A 14,304-nucleotide genomic window follows, 5' to 3' on the forward strand; every position below is an offset into this window, starting at 1 on the left:
CCTCCTCCCCAGTCAACCTGTCCCAGTGCCTGACTGCTCTTTCTGAGGAGAAATGTCTCCTCATTCCCAACCTGAACCTCCCCTGCTGCAACTTGAGGCCATTCCCTCTAGTCCTACCGTTAGTTACCTGTGAGACGAGGCCAACCCCCAGCTCCTCACTCCTTCCTTTCAGGCAGTTGTAGAGAACAATGAGGTCTCCCCTGAGCCTTCTCTTCTTCAGACTAAACAACCCCAGTTCCCTCAGCCGCTCCTCACAGGACTTGTGTTCCAGGCCCTTCACCAGCTTCGTAGCCCTTCTCTGGACACACTCCACTCCAGGGCCTCGATGTCCTTCTTGTAGCGAGGGGCCCAAAGCTGAACACAGCACTCGAGGTGCGGCCTCACCAGAGCCGAGTACAGGGGGACGATCACCTCCCTGCTCCTGCTGGTTACACTGTTCCTGATACAACCAGGATGCCATTGGCCTTCTTGGCCACCTGGGCACACTGCTGGCTCATGTTCAGGTGGGCATCAATCAGCACCCCCAGATCCTTTTCCTCTGCACAGCTTTCCAGCCACTCTGCCCCAAGCCTGTAGCACTGCATGGGGTTGTTGTGGCCAAAGTGCAGGACCCGGCACTTGGCCATGTTGAACCTCATCCCATTGGCCTCTGCCCCTTGACCCATCCTGTCCAGGTCTCTCTGAAGGGCCTTCCTACCCTCTGGCAGATTGATACTTCCCCACAACTTGGTATTGTCTGCAAACTTACTGAGGGTACACTGAAGAGAAAGAAAAAGAAAAAGAAAAAGAAAAAGAAAAAGAAAGAAAAAGAAAAAGAAAAAGAAAAAGAAAAAGAAAAAGAAAAAGAAAAAGAAAAAGAAAAAGAAAAAGAAAAAGAAAAAGAAAAAGAAAAAGAAAAAGAAAAAGAAAAAGAAAAAGAAAAAGAAAAAGAAAGCTGTGGCAATAAAACATGGTGATTCATGCAAGACTATTTTCTTCCTCAAAGTGAACTCTGTATCACTGAGGCTACCAATTACTGCTGCTTATCACTGCTGCTTAATCAGTAATTCACTCCTCAGTGAGTGCAGTGCATTTGTGAAGCCAAGCTGAGGCCTGAGGGCTTGCTACTCCCTTCACCAGCCCAGCTCCAACAGCAGAACCCAGAAAATCTGTCTCACCAAGGAGCTTTTGGGCATAGGCAGGCTATTTTATTAACAGGGGTTGCCCTCAGCCTTGTTCTCCAAGATCCTTTTAGCCTCTCAAAGTGGGTGTTGGACCCTCTCATAGAAAAAGGTGGGACATGGTGGCTCTGGGGAAGATTTGCTTTGATGTTGGAGCTGGATGAAGTGCATGCCTACCTTCAGGACCTCGCTTTGCAACTCTACCCATTGCTGCACCAAGCAGGTGTAGGTTTTCAGGGGTATGGTATGGTGCTATCTGGTTCCCTTCACATTTCTACCCCTTTCACCATGTTTTATAATGCATGGCAACACAAATAAGTTCAGGAAGTTGGATATATATATACAGGAGTGGCAAGGAGCACCCACCTCTCCCAGGTTTCTCTCAGAAATGGACTCCACTTCCCGACAGCCCAGCAGGTCGCTTGTAAAATGAAAATCCCCAGCGTTGCTCAGTGAGTCACGGAGCAGAACAAAGCTCATTTCTGCTGTTTTTTTTTTTTTTTTTTTTTTTTTTTTTTTTTTGCCAGAGCATTTAATTACTGCTTCAGCTTACCATAGGTTCTGAGGAAATGGCAGAGGCCTAACAGCTATTGTCCTTTGTCCCGCAATGCTAGCAGTGAGGAAGTGCTCTGGCATGGCCTGCTTTTGAAGTGCCATGACCAGGGAAAGCTGTACCACACAGCACCACCTCACTCAGGTGCTCCCAGGATTTTGCCAGCCACAAGCCAAGGTTCACTGCAGGGATGAATGGCCTTTCTGTCCTACACTCTTCCATGGGACTGGCAGGGGGGCAGGTTTTGTCAGCCACCTCTTTTCTTTGCATCCCAAGCCCCCTTCCTCTCATGAGGTAAGACTGGTCTTAAAATCTGTGCAAAGCTGCTGCAGTTACCTGTACATGGAGAGCTTTGGAATTTTTTTTTCTTCAAGGAGCAATAGAGAGCCTAGATAGCATGTAGAATAATGGAGATGATTAAAAGAAGAAAATGAAAGAAAAATCTCCCTTTCCTTGTCATTGGAGGAGGTGGTATCAGGCTGCCAGAGCTGTTCTGGAGTAAAGTGCAGGCTGAGCTCAGCAAGGGTGATACTCCTTCCTGGATCCTGCATCTCTGATGAAAAGCTCAGGGCTCTGGGCTTGTCAAGCTGGAGGAGAGAAGGCTCAGGAGAGACTCACCAGCATCAATACCAAACCCCATCAATACCAAAGATGGGGTTGCACACAAGATGGAGCCAGGGTCTTTACTGAGGTGCACAGCTGGACAGCAAGGGACAATGGTCATCAACTGGATAACAGAAAACAAATTAACAAATATGATAATTAAGCATGAGAAGAGGCTGTCCTGGGAGGCTGGGGGGTCTCTATCTCATGAGACTTTCTAGGCATGACTACAAAGAGCAGAGCAACCCAGTCTCCTAGCTTATATTTACCTCCTGTATGGAGATGTAGAGGAAAGGTATCCTCACCCTTCACTGTCCCTTCCTAAAAATGCAGAATGAAATTTTGCTTCGGATAACAGGGAGGAACTCGCAAAGATGTCAGCACAAACTGCACGAAAGTTTGGCCCTCAGCAAGGTTTCCGCTGAACTGAACGCTGCTGGTTGAAAGGCAATTGTCCTTTAGTGCCATCTCCTGGGAAAAAAGAGATTTCCACCCTTGTTAGCCTCACTCATTGTTCTGCCTCACCTCCTCCCGGGGGGGGGGGGGGGGGGTTCCTGCCCTCCCCTAAGCAGGCCACACAGTTTGACAACAGCGATCTTCAGGATTTTCGGTCCCAGCAGTGCAATGTGCATCTCTGCATATCAGCGTTTTCCACCCCGTTGAATCCCGAGGCTCTGAGTCCCGTTTGCAACTGCTTCAAATGTAAAGACATGGGAACGTTGTTCTTGGTTTTTGTTTTGTTTTTCTTTCAAAACCCCCAAACACATTACATTTTCCTCTGTGATTCTTGCAGTACCTTAAAAACACTTATGAAAGATGCCTCACTGGAGGAAAGGGGATGAGCCCCAGCCACTTTTTGTTTCTGAATCTCATCCTCCACTGGAGAGATCCCAGCTGCTGAAGACAGGACATGTAATTTCAAACACAGGAGGAGCAAAGCCCAGCAGACTGGAAGGACCTGCCCCAGGAGTCGCCAGCTCCAGTATTCATGCATAAGTAGCCCACATTAGTGGGATTATCTTCCTATACAACTGGCCAGTGAACAAAGCACCCCACTGACCTGCCTGGTTTTATGTATTTACGATTCCTTGTGTAGGAAGAGCCTCACAAAAAGCCCCCCTTACCTCATTGCTCTGAGTCCATTAAAAGGCATCTCTCATTAGTGAGACTATTTTTAATTCTATCATCGCCAATTATTCACCTGAGATTTTTCCCTACATTTGATTTCAGTGAGCTCATTTCTAGTGCATGACTCACCAAACTCTGATTTTCTTGATTATTGTAAGAGGAAACAGCAACACTTTTATCCTCCCCTCTTCTCTATGAAGGAATCTTCTGAATTTATTTATTTTTTGTTCTGACTTTGGAAAAAGGACACAATTTGTGTGTGGGTGTGAGTGTAACATCATTTTTATCGTATTTGGCTTAAACCATTGTTAGATGACTGCATACTCAGCTGTGTCACCCCCTCATCCCCACCTTTTGTGGAATTAGCAGTCACTGGAAAAATACCTGGCATGTCCCTGGTGTGGGACAGTTAACTCCTTCACTGGGACAAGCCTAGCTTCCACTCAGCTCTACCCTAACACCCTTTCTCCTCATCTAGGCCAATGTTTTGCTGTCTTTGTCATTACAAATTTATTTGTAATGTCCACCCAAATCTCCCAAGTTCAGCATTTCCAAATGTGTATGTCAGGTCTATGCCTTTCCATATACTGCACTGTTCACATATCTGAAGACCTACAGCATCCCCAGTCACTTGTAATTTTTCACTTGAAACAAGCAAAATCCTTTAAATATTTCCTCACAATTCACCTTTCTTAGACTTCTGACTGATCCATTGCTACAAGAGAGTCTAGATTTGCCTCTAGAAGAATGATCAGTGCATCTAAATGCACTTTTACTTTTTCATTTGTTTGACTTTATCAATTTGTTTCATGGATGCTTCTGAGCTGACCACACTCCTTTGCAAGATCCATTGCCTGCTTGTACAACTAAGAGAGCCCCAGTTTGCCATGGGATTGACACCTCAAATCCTCCAACTGAGCAGTCACATTTTAAGCAAATTCAGCCTGAGGCAAGGATCTGGTGCAGAGAATTTCGGCACAGATGTCCTGCAGTTCGAAGAAGTTATAAGCGACTGAAAACAAGGTTGTTTTCTGCTGAATACAGGCTTACCATACCCACTCTGGCTTTGACAATTCTGCTGCATGAGATGTTTGGATTTTAACAAAAACATATATATATATTTATTATTTATTTTTTGATTCTCTCATTCTTTATTAATAATGCTTTATAGCAGGAATTAGTTGCTCCTAGGTAAGCACAGGTGCACCTGATGTGGAGGATAAGACAAGCCTGCTGATTAAACAACTTACAAGAGGTTTTAGAGAGCCTGTTGTATGGGTGAAGAGAGCTTTTCTCAAAGGCTGCAGTCTTAGACCTGAAACACTATGCCATGACCATGCTCTCTGCAGTCAGATCTAAATTTACATCCCCTGCATCACAACAGGAGAGATTATGCAGATGCTGCCACCTTCTGTTATTCCTCCTTAAGCTCCTCCATGTCATAGTCTTCAGGAAGAGTCAGGGCTGAATGTGACAGCTGCTTGTCAGAGCTGGTCTGAACAAAATCTCTCTAGGGACCAGGTTGGCAGATTTAGAGAACAAGTTTAAAGTCCTTATTGAACTTGGACATATATATATATATATTTCAGATTCATATGCAACCTCTAGGAAAGGCTAGCTACATCTGCTGCTGCTGTTTCACGTGGGCACCAGTGATACAGCCCAGAGCAGTCTGAGGAGTATCAAGAACAGTTACAGTGGCAAGGGACTGGGGAGCAGGGGTAGTTTTTTCATCAGTCCTCACCGTTAAAGGGAAGGGGTTTGCAAGGACCATTTAAACCTGGCAAACCAACAAATGGCTACAGGACTGGTGCTGCAGCCGGGGTCTGACTACTTAGACCATGGGACTTGCTTTGAGAAACCCGGTCTGCTGGGGGCCACCTGTCAAGGAAGGGGAAGAGCATTTTTGGTCACAGGCTTGGCAAGCTGGTGAAGAGGACTTTGCAGAAAAGCTGCCGGGGCAGGGCAACCTTTAACCATCCCACTCCTCACTGCCAGTGTCAGCGATAGGTGCCCAGAGCCTGGAGGAGGGTCACGGGTCAGCAGGACAGCACTGAAGAGCAGCACAAGGGAGCTCCATCGGTGGTCGGACTTTAAACGTCCCTATGGAGAACCAACAGAGGGTTCTGCAGGGACCAATTCCCTCAGCGAAGCACTGCGAGAAGGACTTTCAAGGGATTTGGCAGAGCCCTGGGAAGGGCACACACAGCAAGGGGACGCAGCCCCCAGCGGGAGCAGCGGGCCGGGGAGGCGCTGTGAGGGCTGAGCGGCCCCGTGGCGGAAGGGGGCGGCCCCGCGCCTCCCCTCACCGCCCCCATCCCGCCCCCGTCCCCGTCCCGTCCCTGCGTGCGGCCCGGGCGCCATGAGCGGGCCGTGGGGGGCGGCGGGCCCGGCGCTGCGGGGGCCCCGTGCGGGCTGGCTGTGGGCGGCGGCGGCGGCCCTGGCGCTGGGCGCCCTGCTGGGGGCTTGGCGCTGGGCCGCGGGGCGCAGCCGCCGCCGCCAGCGCCGCCCAGCCCGGCTGCAGCGTGTGGGGACGGTGTCGAGCCTCTTCGTGTACCCCGTCAAGTCGTGCCGGGGGGTGGCCGTGCCGCGGGCGCAGGTGACGCCGATGGGGCTGCAGAGCGGGGAGCTGCGGGACAGGTAGGGGGGAGCGGGGCGGTGCGGGGCAGGGAGCCGCCAGGGCAGCCCGGTCCTGAGGCTCTGCGCGCCCCCCGCGCTGCAGGTTCTGGCTGGTGACCAAGGAGGATGGGCACATGGTCACCGCCCGCCAGGAGCCCCGGCTCGTCCTCGTCTCGGTCGGCTGCGAGAATGGCTGCCTGGCCCTCAGCGCCCCCGGCATGGAGCCGCTGCGGCTGCCCGTCCGGCTCCCCAGGAAAAACCCGGTGCGGAACTGCAGGTACGGCGGGTAGGGAGGCTGGGGGGGCTCCTGCTTCGTCCCCTCTCCCTGGTTATAGCCTGCCCCTCTCTTGTACGCCTTGCTTTTCAAGTCTGGGGAACAGCCAGTGTTTTCTTATTCAGGAATTTGCAGGTGCTGCGTGTTACACCAAAGGCTAACTGCTGTAACAAACGCTTTAATTTTAATCTGCTGCACGGCGGCACAAATAAATATTGGGAGAGATAACGCAGTAGCCACAGACCATAAATCGTGATCTCCAGTCTCCGTGCCGCGTCGTGTTTACTCACCGATGTTGACTTCCCGCTTGGGTGATTGCACCTCAGAGCCTCGGTCATGCGTTACCTCTGTAACATGCGTGTGCCAGGCGGTGACACGCATGTCAAACGCATACACAACTTTCTAAAACTTGTTAGGAAAAGATTTAAGTAGGCTAAATATATTTCAGCAAGGAAAAACTGCCAGGCCTTGGTATGGGTGCTGGCTCGTGCCCAGGAGTTTGGAGCTGGGGCAACGCGACAGGGCGTCCGGCTGCAAAAGGCTGTGTAGGCTTTATCTGTAGCCTGTAAGTCCAGCTGCAGGTTTTACTTGGGTGTTTAAAAGCTCTGTGTTTGGGGGAGTCGAGTGTAGGACTGAATCCACTGAGTAGGCACAGTTTTTATTCATGGAGGTAACACGTTAGGGATATTTTTCAGCTCTCTTGTTAAGAAGCCTCTGTGTTCTTCATCTGTGCCTGTTGGTATGTGGCGTGATACTTAAAGCTGTGATCGCACAGTGTTCCCATGGATCCCTAAACCCCTGAGTTAATCAGTATAGATCTGCTTCTGAGGTGGAAAACAGTGCTGTTGGAAGCTGCTTCGTGCCAGCGCCCAGGCAGGCAGTGACTGAGAGAAGGGAGGGCAGCGAAAGGCAGCCAGGTGCTCTCTTGGGCAGTGGCATTTCACCGCCACCTGTGCCATGGAGCCCGTGTGAGGATTCCAGCAAACAGAGCAGGGATGTGGCTGTTGGAGTTAGTGGGTGAGAACAGATGTCATGCAGACACTGCTGAGCGACAGGCCTGCCTTACAGTGCTGTGCTGAGAGTTTGTGACAGCCACAGGAGTACCCCGAAGAGCTGGGGGCTTGGCTGAGCAGGACACACAGCCACTTGAAGTATTTGGGTGCGTGCACATACCTGGGTGTTTCTGAAAAGACAGAAAATAACTAGGAATGAGCTGTCAGTAGCTCCTTTTGCAGGGGCAATTATACTGTGCATGAAATAAAATTAATCTTTCTGGCAGCAGAAGCCCACTGCTAGCTGTCACTGCATGAAGCCTGCAGCCTGCCCATGGGCGAGGAGGGCATGCCCATGAGATGCGAGCAGAGAGAAGATGTACCCTAGGAGCTGGGCCAAGCTAGATGAGCTGCTTGGGCATCTACGTGCTTTAATCCATGCAGCACGTAATCGCACAGGTAGAAGAAACTGCAGTGTAGTTGGGTCAAAATCACTACTGTGAAGACCGTATTAACTTATCCATAACTGTTGTGGAAGTTTAGTGGAAGATTGAGCTGAGGTTTACCTTGTGTGCCAGGAAAGTGTTCCTGGCGTAAACTTTTTTTGCATTGTGCTGCCAGTGGATTTTTGTGCACCATGGACTTTGCTTCCATTATAAATCTTTAACCTCTCCTAGTGTATAGCTCAGTGTCTTAGGCTTGAGCTTTGCTTGTTGGATTAGTTGCTTGTTGCCAGTTCTCACTGGGGTGAGGTCTTGCCAGCAGCCTTATGCAAAGCTGACATACATCCTTTTGTTATTCTTAACATAGATTTGTGTGGTGTGGGAAAAAAAAAAACCAACACCTTCCAGAGACTTTTCAGGGGACAGCTAGTTTTTGGGGAAGCGTCTTGCTGAGAACAAGGGCTGAAATTTACATTGCTCTTTGTGCTCTGCCTCATGTGCTGACAGGCTGATCCTCAAGTGGTCTAGATGTAGTGTGTGTTTGGTTTGGTTGTTTTTTTTTTGAGGAATGTGTGAACACCAGGTTTTAACATCCTATTTTGCAGCCTCAGCAATAAGGTGTTCATTGCTGCTTTATAGTAAAAAAATAATTACAGCACATGCAAATTTATTAATCGGTGTCAGAATGTAAGCCGAAGCAGTCTGTTAGGCAGCAGAGTTTCACTCAGCTCTGGGTAAATTTTTACAGCACTAAAATTTGAACAAAAGGTTCCTTAACAGTCAGGGACATCAGCAAGTGCTAATTACAGTGACTAACCGCACCACAGTGTTCATTTTTGCAAATTAATTACATTTCAGTTGATTTCTGGGCCGAGATCTTTTGTTGTTAGTCACACACAAATGCAAGAATAGACTTTTTTTTATAAGCTCTGAGCACCTAGTCTGTTCATGGCTCATTCTTTCACCAACTGTTGCTGTCTGGCCATGTCCACGCTACCTAGCTTCCAAAACAAGTTGCCACAAGATTGCATGCTGGAAATGATCCTTGTGCCAAATCCAGAAACCAGCTTCTGCCTCGCTAATTCAGGCGGTTTGTTAAATGTATCTAGCTTCTACTATTAAAATGAGATGCTTACTTTTAAATAATAAGCATGCTTGAGTCTTTGGTTTTACAACTAGATTGCTGATATGTCTTATCCTTCAGGTTGTTTGGACTGGATATTCAAGGCAGGGACTGTGGAGATGAAGTGGCTCGGTGGATCACCACTTTCCTGAATTCGGAGCCCTATCGACTGGTGCACTTTGAGCCTTCCATGGTGCCAAGAAAGTCAAAGGACGTAATAGACCTTTTCCGAACCACAGATGAGGTACATGAACATTCTTGTTCTCAGAATTACTTTCTTCTCATTGTTTCTTTCCCCAGCCACCAAATCCGCACATTCAGTTGTTTGTGATGAGCCCATTTTAGGAAGGTTTATATCATGTACTTAAACCATGTGAATGTTTTCCTTTTTTATGATGAAATTACTTGCTTTAATTTTACCTTAGATTTGTTCTAAGCTGTTGACCACTCACAGCTAGAGTTTGACACCAATATTTAAAGAAGAGCTGCAGATTTAAATACCATTCCTTTTGTGACTCAGAGAATGGAAGAAAATTATGTTTTTAAAGGTGTTTTGGAGTTATAACCTGTATTGTGTAGAAAACTTCCATTTAGTATCCCGTGTGAGATCTAGGAATTTACTGATACGAGTTGTATTACCTCATAGTTTATTTAAAGGGACAACATTCAATCCCGGTGTCTATAGTTACAGTCCTAGGAATTACCATCCAGAAAGGGTTACAGAGGTTTCATCTCCCTCTTTCTGTGGTAAGAAGCTTGAAGAAGTGATATTAGATAATGATAATATAGGAAGGGAAGGGAGTTGCCATGCTCAGATGTCTTTATATCATCGGAGCTACTGATGTCCTTCTTGTCTGAACACAGCTCCTGTATGAGGATGGAGTGAATTCTCCCTGATGAGTGCATACTTTTTAAGGAAGTACAATTTGTGAATGCCTTACATTATTCTCGTGGTGTTTTTATCTATAGGACATTGGTGTAGTGCTTGTTGCACAAAGAACAGGAAGTATATAGTTTGTTCTGAATTCTCATGCATATGCATTTATCATGTAACTGAGACTGGTACAAAGACTAATGGTTTCAGCATATGGTGTGTCAGGTTAGGAGGGGTGGCATTCAGGAATCCTAGCATGAAGAATAGAAGAAGCATAGAAGCATTCAGTTAGTCAATTATAGTCGACCATGTAAGTTTAGCAGATCCATAAACAAATCGGTATCCTTCAAAGCTTGCCACAGCATGCTGTACTGATATATTTAGCTCTGTCTGTAACACCTAGCATAAATGTCTGGGGTGTGCATACAATATCAGTTTGTAAGAAGTTGCAGCAGCTTATATAATTTCAGCTTCATTCTATAAATAGAAGTTTAATTTTACAGTTTGAGCAAAGGAAAGTGGTGGCAGTTACTGAAATAGGAAAAGGGCAGGTGTTTTACTTGCTAATGTCCTTCCATCAAAATTAAAATCTGAATGCAGCAGCCTAACACTGCCAGGCTAATATGTGGTCACCAGTTCCAACATATCAGTCCTTTTGCTGTTCAGTAGTTCTGCCAACTTCACACCCATGCTCTTACAGCAGCCTTACATTTTTTGGTGTTTATTTATGTAGGTTGCCTATCCTGACTGTAGCCCGGTCTTGATCATCTCAGAAGCTTCACTGGACGACTTAAATACCAGACTGGAGAAGAAAGTTAAGATACAGAACTTCAGACCGAATATTTTCGTGACAGGTTGCAGTGCGTTTGAGGAGGTAAAATAACTCTTAAATGTCTTTTTGAAGGCTTGTGTGTGTGTTTTTTTTTTTTTTTTTTTAATGGTTTCCTTGGGGGATGGTGCCAACAAGGATGAGGAAAGCTGCTGTTTGGTGATATACAGCTGGATTCCAGAGAGATACTTCTGCTCACTTGCATGCGAAGCACAGAGGGAGGAAACAGGTCTGTGAATACTTAATTAGCTTAGCAAAGGAAGAAACAAGTGGCGGACTGCTAATGAAAGCTCACTTTCAAGTGTGAAGTAAGGAAAGCTATGCATGCTGTCATTAATCAGATTAAAGATACAAATGAACAGTTAGTAAATTGTGAGTGTGATGTCCGATAGTCTTTGGCACAAGAGTAAAACTAACCATTGTGATTCTGCAGCACCAACACTACAACTCTGACTATATTCTGGTAGTTCAAAAGGTACCATCTATGAAGGTATCTGGTGATGAAGTGAACAGATGACGATGGCATTTAAGTGTTTTGACATCATGTTCCCTTTTTCCAAACAGCTTGCTCTGGATAGATCTGGTAATTCCCCAATCTGTGAAGTTCCTAAAAATGAAAATGGGTCTTCCAAGAAGGGTTGCAATGTTAAGCTTGTGCAGAGAAGTGAAAACTTAATTTCACTAAAAAAATTTCTTACTGCCGAAGTAGTGACTTGCAGAAGTCACAGATCAGATTATCACATGCACAGTTTCAATAAACTTGCTTTAAGTTCAGGCAAGTGCATGCTGCAGAATGGGATTTGTTACCTACATATCTCTCTTTCCAGATGTAATTACTGGTGGGTCATGGATTGGATGAATGTAGGGACAACATTGTATGTAGATTTTCATTAAAATTGTACCATAATATAACAGCACTTCCTTGAAGATGCAAGTAAAGGTAACCATCTGGAATGGTACAGCCTCTTTAAGAATGACTGTGCCACTCCTAGAAGAATGGTTGTATGTGCATGTGTCTAATCTGTGCTTAATATTTTCCTTCCCTCAGGACACGTGGGAGGAAATTCTTATTGGCAGTGTGGAAATGAAGGGGACAGTGTGCTGTGCAAGGTAAATATTTGAGACCGTTACTTTATGTAGGTGGACAGAGATTTATAATCAGAAGCTGTTACTGATGTGGTGCTGTCTGTAATTGCAGGTGTATTTTAACAACTGTTAACCCAGACACTGGGGTCCTGGACAGGAAGGAGCCCCTGGAAACATTGAAAAGGTTGTAAAAATACCAGTGTGTCTCAGGCTGTGGGATTGGATTTAGGTTAGATCCAACAGATGCTGGGCTGATGTTTTAAAAGTGCTTTAAAGTATGTGCAGGATGTAATAATGCAGTGTAAAGTTATGTGTGTATTGGCTTCTGTTCTACTTTATGCAATTCTATATAGTAAGAACATTCAGGAAGTTATCTCTTCTTACTTGCAAACTTTACATTCTCTGCCTCTTTCGTCAATGCTAGTGAGAATGCTTGGTGTAACAGAAATTTAAGGTATTTAAAGGTCTAACTTAGCAACTTCAGCATTTCTTTTTAAAATATCTTCTGTATGTGTATTATATACGTGGACCCGTGAATTCAATGAGGTTCTTTCTCTCTATTTGAACTGCTCAGTTCTCTATAATTATAGTATTTATTTAGTTTGTAGTATAATATGGTGACTGTTCATATGTCCTCACTCTCAGCACTGATATCTTGATATTTAGGATTTGCTACCATTGATTCTAAAAACAAGTGTTCTCTCTCTGCAGTTACCGCTTATGTGATCCATCTGAGCGACACATTTACAAATCCAGCCCTCTCTTTGGAAGATACTTTGCTGTTGACAAAACTGGAACAATTCAAGTTGGAGACCCTGTGTACAAGATGGTCCAGTAGCGAGGGATGTTTTTATCAGAAGATGACTTTTCACTTCAACATATTTTTCTTATTCTATGTGAACACAGTCACTGACATAACTTTTTCTTATCTCTTGCAATATTTTTAATACTATGTTCCTTTGTAAGGTGCGGGAGGTCTTTGAGGCTATGAGCTGTCAGGCACTTCAGATCATTATCATCTAGTAGCACGCATGTAGCAAACAAATTTTTATTTTTTCTGCAGGATGTGTTAGAGAAGAGTCTAATCCAAGACAGACTTGACAGCACTACTTTATTACACCTCATAAAATTTTGTGTTAAGCTTGATGTCAGAATCCAAAGTTATTTACAAGGGCTTTGCATCATGTATTAGATACAATCAGTGCCTACAAAGAACCACAAAAACAGTCATGCCAAGCATAAAATGCATATGTTTATCATGGAGCTCCCTTCGCAATTGAACTGTAAGTGCTGATGGCAAGGCTGTGTCTTAAATTCTACCCTTCTTTGGTCCTAAGTATCTTTATCTTTGTATGGAGTTACTTTACTGCAGTGTTACTTACTCTGCAGTTGTTTCCAGAAGATTGCTTTTGTTTTTTGAGATTGGAGCAATATCAGAAGGAGAAGCTTTGTGAGCTGACTGAATGCTCCTCTGGTCTATAGGTGGGAAAACTGTAAGACTATAGGCTCATTTATTTTATGACTTGTGCTTGAAAGAATTTGAATGATTTTTTTTTTTCTCCTGTGAAGCATACTGTATCGGCTCAGCTGTAAAGTAGTGATTTGTTTGACTAAGTGAGCCACTTTCTATAGAAAGGTAGGCTGCTTCCACAAGATTTAGACCAAAGGGATCTGGATGTGTAGAGAAGTAAAGCTTTATACATCAGGGGAGAGGAAAAAAATAGATTTCCAGTGCCAAATAGCACTGAGCAGACATTTGGGAAGCTGCAGTTTTAGACGGAGTGTGTTAACATTATGCATAATGCATTTGGATTTCTCCCTCCCTGTTCTAACCAAATGTCAAATAATTATGTTTTTTTACTGTATTTTATGTTGCATAAAACAAATAGGGGTTGGTGAAGAGGGAAGAAACTAGTAGGGTGATGGCAGTAGGATCTTTTCTTTAAATATAATTATGAAGAAAAAAAAAATCCAAGCCTGCCGTTTTTCAAATGCTTGGATGCCTGTTGCTTTGTTATGGGTTGCTAGGTCTAGAAAGATTGTTGAACTAGCAAAAAAGAGGAATTTAATGGAGTGTGAAGGACAAATAATGACCTAATTTGGTGTTTAGAATCTGTTTTGTACTGTGAATATGAAATGGGAATTTTGCTGCATGTTCACAGCTCAGACCTGTAATAAAATGAAGAGTCCTTGTGCCTTTGAGCAAATTCAGATGGGTGTATGTGGTAAAAGCACGAAGCAAGCATATGGGGAAGGTACTTTTCTATTATTCGTGAACTCAGAGTTATTCCAAATAGCCTTTTATTAGCAGTGGACACACAAATGCCCAGCTAGGTCTATATGTTGCATACCTGTGTGTTGTTATGCCTAATGTAGCAGCTAATGGGAGAAGTAAGAGAACAAGCATCGTCTTATAAAAGGAAAGTAATCCTGAGGTTCATTTAAAAAAAAAAAAAAAGCATATATTGAAAATCATGAATATTAGAGGCTGAAACATTGTGGAATTCCAAATAATATTATTAAGCAAAGACAGCCTGCTGGCCTGCAATTAGTTAAGAGTGTGTCTTTTTCATTAAGTCAAAAAAGTGGAAGGAACAAGAGCTGAATATAGCCTCTAGCC

At 44.8% G+C, this 14,304-nt stretch overlaps 1 protein-coding gene across 1 annotated transcript; it reads left to right on the forward strand.

Moving 5' to 3' along the window:
* Positions 1–5,786: 5,786 nt before the first annotated feature.
* Positions 5,787–13,895, forward strand: MTARC2 (mitochondrial amidoxime reducing component 2). Its single transcript, XM_084515864.1, has 7 exons — positions 5,787–6,084; positions 6,167–6,340; positions 8,977–9,139; positions 10,503–10,643; positions 11,647–11,708; positions 11,797–11,868; positions 12,396–13,895. The coding sequence occupies exons 1-7, from the start codon at positions 5,807–5,809 to the stop codon at positions 12,520–12,522; spliced, it is 1,017 nt and encodes a 338-aa protein (XP_084371990.1). The 5' UTR covers positions 5,787–5,806; the 3' UTR covers positions 12,523–13,895.
* Positions 13,896–14,304: the final 409 nt, after the last annotated feature.

Source organism: Aythya ferina (assembly GCF_964211825.1).
Source record: "Aythya ferina genome assembly, chromosome: 3".
Lineage (NCBI taxonomy): Eukaryota > Metazoa > Chordata > Aves > Anseriformes > Anatidae > Aythya > Aythya ferina.

Bases quoted from the DNA above. Each gene is read 5' to 3' on its own strand.
- MTARC2 (XM_084515864.1), top strand. From the start codon at position 5,807: ATGAGCGGGCCGTGGGGGGCGGCGGGCCCGGCGCTGCGGGGGCCCCGT. The intron at 6,085-6,166 runs GTAGGGGGGAGC...CCCGCGCTGCAG, and splicing joins AGCGGGGAGCTGCGGGACAG to GTTCTGGCTGGTGACCAAGG. The intron at 10,644-11,646 runs GTAAAATAACTC...TCCTTCCCTCAG, and splicing joins GTTGCAGTGCGTTTGAGGAG to GACACGTGGGAGGAAATTCT.